At 41.1% G+C, this 9350-nt stretch overlaps 1 protein-coding gene across 1 annotated transcript; it reads right to left on the reverse strand.

Annotated features, from left to right (window-relative positions):
* Positions 1-3555: 3555 nt before the first annotated feature.
* On the reverse strand, positions 3556-6618 carry LOC138891693 (uncharacterized). Its single transcript, XM_070175435.1, has 3 exons — positions 6400-6618; positions 4980-5053; positions 3556-4261 (listed from the first exon to the last, which is right to left on the reverse strand). The coding sequence occupies exons 1-3, from the start codon at positions 6616-6618 to the stop codon at positions 3556-3558; spliced, it is 999 nt and encodes a 332-aa protein (XP_070031536.1).
* Positions 6619-9350: the final 2732 nt, after the last annotated feature.

Below are 9350 nucleotides of genomic sequence, written 5' to 3' on the forward strand. Positions count from 1 at the left end.
AACAGAATAGTAAACAAATACAGAGTAGAAACCTCAATTTTTAGTGAGAGTTTTTAGTGACTTTTTTCTTTCTTTTTTTTGAAAAGGGGAAAGGGAATAGGTTTATATAGTGGTAAAAATCAGCACATAAGTAAGGAAATACAAACAACCAGACCATAAAAGGAAAGAAGAACACATTAATCAATTTAAAATCAAATTAGGAGAATAAGCCGGTAAACCCTGGTTTTTTAAGGAAAAATAAATATCAGCGGAATATACTCAGAAACGGTAACATAGGATGAAGATAGACATAAATAGTACTGAAAGTCGGAGAATCAAACCAATTTTGGTCCGATTTGAAGAAATCTGAAAACCCTAATTTTAGGGTAAGTAAGAATCGACAGAAAATACACAAAGATTCGTACCCATAATAGAGCAAAGGATGAATATAGATGAAATAGCAGAAAGGTCAAAGATTTGAACCTATTTTGGTTGGATCTTGATGAGATCTACTTGCCATGTTTAAGCAAGCAGTATAGAAGAGAAACCAGTACCAGGGAGAGGCCGTATATGGCAAACAATAGCCGTATAATCCCATATTTTATGGGATTAAGAGAGATTTTAGGGGGGCGGCAGCTAGGGTTCTTAGGAGGGAGAAGGGAGGTGAGGATATGAGGTCGACGGACGGTGAGAATGAGGTTAGGGTTGGGGTTTGGGGTTAGTTTAAAGGGAGGGTTTGATATTGGCCGTTGATCTCAGAGATCAACAATCACGATTAAGAGGGTAGTTGGGTTGGGTTATTAGAAATGGGTCGCGACTGGGTTAGGGGTTGGGTTAATTTGGTTTGGGCTTGGGGTTGTTTGGGCTAGTGTATTAGTCTTTGGGCCTTTGTTGGTCCGAAAATAGGTAGGAGTTTATGCTAGTTTTTTAAATACCCAATATTTAATAAAAAGATAATTTATAAAAGTAATTAATAAATAACAATATATTATTTGTGCACTAAAATGATTAAAAATAATTACTTAATATTATAAAAATATAAAGAGTCATTTTCGCATAAATAATGTAATTATACATGAATATTGGCTATTATTGCAAAAATGTGTAATTTGCCCTAGAAATGCAAATGTAATTAAAAAATGCACTGAAAATATTTAAAACATCATGTTGGTGTAAATGATAAGTTTAGATGATTAAATCATCATAAAAATAATTTGAAGGATAATTACTGGGTATAAAAATGCAGAAATAAATTAATTTAAAGCCTTTAAAAATTATGAAAATTTATGAAAAATACTTGTATATGCTTATAAACTAAATGATGATGCATATGTACTATTTTGAAAGTATATATATATATATATATATATATATATATATATATATATATATATATATATATATATATATAAATTGGATATCAACAGCTGCCCCTCTTTACCCGGGAATGATGAAAGAGTTGTCGGGTAAAGAAATGATCACCGATTTTGACCAAATGGGGTGATTTGAAAACATATAGGCCGAACTCCAGTTTCTGAGTTGCCTACATATTCCCGGTTTTACAAGAAATAGGCCGTGTGTAGTTCTGGATCCAACAATGGAATAAGCCGATGAAGTTGTTATAGGAACGGACAACTTCTTATGGATAGGACGATATCAAATTTGTGAATGGATATACCTTGGAATGGTTATGGATATTTGAACGGTTATCATATGGGAATGGGTAACGGACGGTGGTTGGTTACGTTTGAAATAATTGTAGGATGTGAACGTTGAACGAAAATCGGAGCGAAGATTGCTCCCGTTAGGAGAACGGTTACTTCCTGGATTACCTGCAAAACTTAAAACACAATGCATGAAGGTGTATATTGCGATAATTTAAACATGATGCAAATTTCCTTTGGACCATGAAAGCTGACTTTGGATGATGGGTATTATGTCCTTAGACCATGATGTCCCGGGCCATGAATTGCGTGATAAGGGATTCGCAGGCCATGAAATAATGTTCTCGGGCCATGAAAATGGTGCCTCTGAACTATGACGCCTTTGAATAATGATGTGCAATATTGAGAGATCCTCTAGCCATGGCATGGTGTCTTCTGGCTATGAGGATGATTCCTTCGGACTATGACGCCTTTGGACAGAATGGTGATGTTTCAGCCCATGAGATGCAAAGACATAATGTTTGGTCATATGCGAAGCGAACAGAGCTTAGTCTTGTGTAATATCGGGGGCAGAGCTTAGCCCCGAGGTGGAGAATAGTGCTAGATTTCAAGTAGCATAGCATTTGGGGTTACGCAAGGAAAGGCAGAGCTTAGCCTTATGCGACTAGGGAGGCAATGTTAGCCTCATGCGAAGTGGGAGACGATGATTAGTCTCATACAATTTAGGAGTCATGGCTTAGCCTCATGCAGGATGAGAGACAATGCTTAGTCTCGTCTAAGGAAAGGTAGTGCTTAGCCTTGTGCAAGATGGAGGCAGGGCTTAGCCTCATGCAAAATGGAGACAATGCTTAGTCTCATGCAGGGGAAGGAAGTGCTTAGCCTTATGCAATTAAGGAGGCAATGCTTAGCCTCATGCAAAATAGAGACAATGCTTAGTCTCATGCAGGGGAAGGCAATGCTTAGACTTATACAATTAAGGAGGTAAGGCTTAGCCTCATGCAAAAATGGAGACAATGCTTAGTCTCATGCAGGGGAAGGCAATGCTTAGCCTTATGCAATTAAGGAGGCAGGGCTTAACCTCATGCAAAGGTGGAGATAATGCTTAGTCTCATGCAGGGGAAGACAATGCTTAGCCTTATGCAATTGAGGAGGCAGGGCTAACCTCATGCAAAGGTGGAGACAATGCTTAGTCTCATGCAGGGGAGGGTAATGCTTAGCCTTATGCAATTAAGGAGGCAGGGCTTAGCCTCATGCAAAATAGAGACAATGCTTAGTCTCATGCAGGGGAAGGCAATGCTTCACCTTATATAATTAAGGAGGCGGGGCTTAGCCTCATACAAGATGGAGACAATGCTTAGTCTCATGCAATGGGCAAATAATAAGTAGTAGTAGAGTATTTCTTAGTTGGAAATGTGTTTGCGCTTGAAAGCTTTGTCGTTATGAAGACAGTGATTCTGAGGTGTGCCTGAATTTGAGAATATTTCTTGTTCCTGCATCCAAACGACAATCGTGAGTTTTACGGGGGAAGGTCGGTTCGTGCCTCTACCTGCCTGCTTTGCTTTGCTCTGTATCGATGTCCTACTTGAGTTACCACGGGTAACATCTGACTGTTTCATAAAAATAAAGTTTTCGAAAATGTGCATGCATATGATGAATGTAGTTATTTAAAATACATTAGTATGCAATATCGGATAAATTAGATGAACCAATGATTGTGACATTTTAGAGACATTGCGACTTTCTTAGAATTTTGAGGGTCCTCCTCAAAATGCTGCCCCAGTTTCTGGTTGTGGGGAAAATGAAAATTTTATTGAATTGTGACTGAACCCACAGGGCTGCCTACGTATCCCCCCTTAAACAGGAATCAGGTTGAGCGTAGTTCAATTACATCAAATGAAGAAATGCGATCATTCTAAACATTATATCTTTTGACTGCATCTGAATTGATAGGCTTTGGCCAAACCTCTCCGTCCATTTCTGCGAGTATGAGTACTCCTTCTATTAGTACTCTTTGAACTATGTAGGGCCCTTGCCAATTAGGTAAAAATTTCCCTTTGGCCTCATCTTGATGCGGGAAGATCCGCTTCAACACTAGCTGCCCCTGTGTGAACTGTCTAGGTTTGACCTTTTTGTTGAAAGCTCTGGACATTCTGTTCTGATAAAGTTGACCATGACATACTGCATTCATTCTTTTCCCGTCAATGAGAGCTAATTGCTCATAGCGACTTCTTATCCATTCCGTATCACTGAGTTCAGCTTCTTGTATAATTATTAAAGAAGGAATTTCAACCTTGACGGGAATGACAACTTCAGTACCGTAGACCAGCAAATAAGGAGTTGCTCCGATTGATGTGCGGACCATGGTACGATATCCCAATAAGGAAAATGGTAATTTCCCATGCCACTGCTTGTGATTCTCTACCATCTTTCTTAATATTTTCTTGGTATTCTTGTTGGCGGCCTTTACAACTTCATTCATTTGAAGCCGGGGTGCTGTGGAATTCTTGTGCTTGATTTTGAAGGTCTCGCACATAGCTTTCATTAGGTCACTATTGAGATTGGCGACGTTGTCGGTAATGATGGACTCTGGAACCCCGAATTGGCAAACAATACGATCTCTGACAAAATTTGCGACGACTTTCTTAGTTACAGCTTTATAAGATGCAGTTTCGACCCATTTTGTGAAGTAGTCTATGGCCACTAAAATGAACCTGTGCCCGTTTGAAGCGGCGGTCTCGATTGGTCCAATGAAGTCCATTCCCCAAGCGGCGAAAGGCCAAGGTGCACTCGTTGCATTGAGTTCATTTGGCGGCACCTGTATCATATCTGCGTGTATTTGGCACTGATGACATTTCTAGACATACCTGATGCAGCCTGTTTCCATAGTCATCCAAAAATAACCTGCCCTCAGTATCTTCTTGGCTAAAATGAAACCATTCATGTGTGGTCTGCAAGTTCCAGAGTGTATCTCTTCGAGCAGTTTGGAAGCTTCCTTGGTGTCAACACACTGTAATAAACCTAGGTCTGGAGTCCTTCTGTATTCCTCCACTTTGGAAGAAATGGTTGGACAATCCTCAGAGCGTGCATTTTTGAGTATGATTTGGATGCTCCGGGTACTCTCCTTTTGCCAATTACTCCTTGATATCATGGAACCATGGATTCCCGTCTGCTTCTTCTTCAACATGAGCGCAGTAAGCTGGCTGATTATGAATCCTTACCGGAATGGGGTCAATGAAATTCTTGTCCGGATGCTGTATCATGGAGGACAAGGTGGCCAATTTGTCTGCGAACTCATTCTGGATTCTCTGGACATGTCTAAACTCTATCTTCGTGAACCTCTTCATCCTCTCTTGCACATGATATAGATAAGGTAATATCTTGGCATTCTTTGTAGCCCATTCTCTCTGCACCTGATATACCAGAAGATCTAAATCACCAATTACCAGTAATTCCTGGATATTCATGTCAACGGCCAAATTGACCCCTAATATGCAAGCCTCATTCTGCCATATTATTGGTGCACAAAAAACTGAGTTTTGCGGATACCGAATAATGTTGACCTATTTCTAAGACCAAAACGACTCCAATACCCACTCCTTTGAAGTTTGCGACTCTATCGAAAAACATGCTCCATCCGTCGTAGGCTTCAGCGATATCTTCTCCTATGATTGATACTTATTCATCAAGAAAATACGTTTTTAGTGGTTCGTATTCTCCTCCTACAGGATTTTCTGCAAGATGATCCGCTAATGCTTGTCCCTTAACCGCCTTCTAAGTCACATAGACGATGTCGAATTCACTCAACAATATCTTCCATTTTGCCAGCTTCGCTGTAGGCATGGGTTTTTGGAAGATGTACTTCAGAGGATCCATCCTTGATATGAGATATGTGGTATAGGCATAGAAGTAGTGCCTCAGTTTCTAGGCTATCCAAGTCAAAGCACAGCAGGTGCATTCCAGCAAAGAATATCGTGCTTCGTAGGGTGTGAACTTCTTACTCAGATAGTATATGGCATGTTCTTTCCTTCCCGTCTCATCATGTTGTCCCAATACACAACTGAAAGCCCTATCTAATAAGGAGAGATAGAGTAGCAGTGGTCTACCAGGTTCTGGCGGGACCAGGACTGGTGGTGTGGACAAATATTCTTTGATTCCGTCAAAAGCTTTTTGGCAGTTTTCAGTCGAACTGGTTGCGGCATCCTTCTTTAACATTTTGAAAATCAGCTCACAGATCACGTTTGATTGTGCTATGAAGAGACTGATGTAATTAAGACGTCCTAAGAAGCTCATCACGTCTTTCTTGTTCTTTGGAGGTGGCAAATCCTGGATAGCCTTGACCTTTGATGGGTATCGCTCAATTCCTCGGCGGCTGATGATGAATCCTAACAACTTTCTTACGGGGACCCCAAAGGCACATTTTGCGGGATTCAATTTCAAATTGTACCTCCGAAGCCGATCAAAGAATTTCCTCAAGTATGCTATGTGATCTGTACTCTTCTTGGATTTGATGATGACGTCATCCACATATACCTCTATCTCCTTGTGTATCATGCCATGGAAAATAGTTGTCATGGCCCTCATATAAGTGGCCCTAGCATTCTTTAGACGAAACAACATCATTTTATAGTAGTACACCCCCAACAGTGTAATAAAAGCTGTGTTTTCGGCATCCTCTTTATCCATCCAAATCTGATGATATCCCGCGGAGCAATCCACAAAAACTTAATCTGTTTAGTTCCCGATAATTGACACATACTCTAACTTTCCCATCCTTCTTCGGAACTGGCACGATGTTAGCCAACCAAGTTGGATATTCAACCACTCTGAGAACCTTAGCTTTGATCTGCTTGGTGACTTCTTCTTTGATTTTTAGACTCATATCTGGCTTGCACTTTCTGAGCTTCTCCTTTACTGGCGGACACATTGGGTTGGTGGGTAGTTTATGAGCCACTATGGACGTGCTCAAACCAGTCATCTCATCATAAGACCATGCGAAAATGTCTTCATATTCTTTCAGGAAATGGGTGTAATCTTCTTTCTCTGATGGTGACAGGTGAATGCTTATGAGAGTTTCTTTGACTATTTCGGAATCTCCCAAGTTGACTATCTCAGTTTCGTCGAGGTTGGACTTAGGCTTGTTCTCAAAATTTTTAACTTCTCTAACAATTTCCTCAGGTATTATATCCTCTTCTTCAATTTATTTCGAGTCACTATCCTTATGTTGCGTTGTCTCATTACATGTCACAGTTATTGGTTCATCACGATAAGAAATAGTAATGCTGTAGAGAGAAAAATGTAAAGAATAGTAATAAATAATAAAATAGCAAACTATTGATAATTATCAAGATGTCAAACAAAAGAAATTTTTAATGATTCAAACAAATGTTTCAAAACAAAATACTGAAAATGTTTTAAAAATGCTCATAAGAACTGTTTTCAAAATTAATGACACTAGCAACCCGGCTACCCCGAAACTCAGCGGCCAGTTGATGGTGTGGCAGTCCAGTTCCTGAGAACAGCTCCCTTCTCCAATGTCTGGATGAGGAGGCCTTCTTCCTCCTCCTCCTCAACTATTACACTGCAGTCCATGTCTTCATCTTCCAAGAATAGATTCCTTAAACCAGCTAGCGCTTCATCTTCTTCGGATCCCCATATCATATCAGCTTGATGGAAGGATTGGCTCAAATATGGTATTACCGCTTGAGAGGGTAATAAGGACCACGCCATGGTGGTGACCAATTCTGATACTCATTCCAGGTGTATTGATATCCCAGTCCAAAGGTCATGCCATGATGTTTTAACTGTATTAGTTCGGTGATCCCTTGGAAATTCTTGTCGAGACCCTTGCCGGGTTCATACCCTATCCATGCCAATATGCTTTATATTTTGCTACTCCACCATTTTTCATTCTCGATCATGTTAACACGCTCAATGTGATGGTAAGTCTCTCCCCTAACTTCCTTCTATTCTCCACAACCGGGACAATCTGGTTGGTGTAAATAGGGTTACTCCCGTCTCCATGAATGATCACCTCCTGATGATTCCATTTGGACTTCACAGCCTGATGCAAAGTAGATGCTACAGCCCCAACGACGTGTATCCAAGGTCATCCCAATAGAAGATTGTATGAGGCAGATGTGTTGAGCACTTGGAAATCAACATTAAACCAAGTTGGACCCATTTGTAAGCTGAGGTTGGTTTCTCCGATTGTGGCCCTTTGAGACCCATCGAACGCTTTTACGTTCATAGTTCTTGCTCGTATCTCATGAAAACCTTTACCTAACCCTTTCAAAGTAGTTAACGGGCAAATATTGAGACTTGAACCCCCATTTATCAAGACTATGGCAATGAATTTGTCTTCGCACTGCACTGTGATATGCAGTGCCCTGTTGTGACTCAACCCTTCCAGCGACAGTTCATCTTCGCGGAAAGTGATCTTATGGCTTTCCAATACTTGTCCTACTATGTTGGCCATCTCTCCACTGGTAATGTTGTTGGGTACATAAGCCTCATTCAACACTTTTATCAACGCGTTCCTATGTGCCTCAGAATTCTGCAGTAGTGATAGAATGGATATCTGAGCAGGGGTTTTGTTCAAATGATCAACCACAGAATAGTCCTTTGCTTGCACCTTTCTCCAAAGATCATCCGGGTCGGTTTCAATGATAGGCTACCTGGAAGCGGCTTCTTTACTTGTTCCCTCCAAATGCTCAGGCGTGTAAACCCTACCAGTTCTGGTCATACCTTGTGCTGCACCAGTTTCTTCCATTTTCCCATTTCATTTCCTTCTCGCTTCTGCAGTATAGTCCAGGGCATATCATTGAAATTAAAGGATGGTGTGGGTGCTACCATTACAGTGAATGGTGTGGTCACTTCTACTTCGAACGGAGTTGGCATGGCTGAGGGCGTTGTTACTTCAACCTCTAACGGAGTCGGTGCGGCCACCTCAACTTCAATCAGTGACTGTATCTGTACCACAATAGGCGTGAGAGTGACTGGAGGCATTTTGGGATCATCCTCTTCTCGAATGAGCCCAATTGAACCCTCAGAGTCCCATTCTTCATCAGTTTGTATCACATTTACCCTTTCGCCCCTATGATCCGTGAGGGGATTGTTGTGGATGTTAGGAGCAGTCTCCTTTACCTGTATAACTTTGGTATCAATCAGTGTCTAGATCTTATCCTTTAGAGTGCGGCATTCATCAATAGTGTGACCCTTCATGCCCGAATGGTAGGCACATGTCTTATTCGAATTGACCTATTGAGAGGAATTTCCCATGGAGACATAGGGAATAGGAGTGACATAACCGGCAACTTTCAATCTCTCATACAACTGGTCAATAGGTTCGGCAATAGGAGTGTATTGTCTGGGCAGCCTACGGTCAAAATTTGGCCTGGGGTTTTGGTAGTTTTGGCGGGCTGGTGGTGAGTGGTAATATGCTGGCTTAGTGTTGTAAGTATGGTAAGCGGTATCGGGTTGTTGATATCTAGGAGGTGAAGGCCGATATATGGGTGGAGGTGTTTGGTATGTGAGAGGAGACTTCGGACCATGGGCTACCATCACAGTCCCTACTTCCTTCTTTTTAGATATACCCCTCAACTGCAAGGCTTTGTTCGTAGCCTGGAGTGCCTCGAAATGTTTTACCATCCCGCTTTTGATTCCCTCTTCTATTCTTTATCCCAATTTGATGATGTCAGAGAGTTTATG

Source organism: Nicotiana tomentosiformis, chromosome 1, assembly GCF_000390325.3.
Source record: "Nicotiana tomentosiformis chromosome 1, ASM39032v3, whole genome shotgun sequence".
Taxonomy (NCBI): domain Eukaryota; kingdom Viridiplantae; phylum Streptophyta; class Magnoliopsida; order Solanales; family Solanaceae; genus Nicotiana; species Nicotiana tomentosiformis.

Coding starts and splice junctions, on each gene's coding strand:
- LOC138891693 (XM_070175435.1), bottom strand. CDS start 6,618: ATGACTGGTTTGAGCACGTCCATAGTGGCTCATAAACTACCCACCAAC. Junction 5,054..6,399: donor AGAAGGATGGGAAAGTTAGA/GTATGTGTCAAT, acceptor CTGGTATATCAG/GTGCAGAGAGAATGGGCTAC. Junction 4,262..4,979: donor GTGCAAGAGAGGATGAAGAG/GTTCACGAAGAT, acceptor AAATTTTGTCAG/AGATCGTATTGTTTGCCAAT.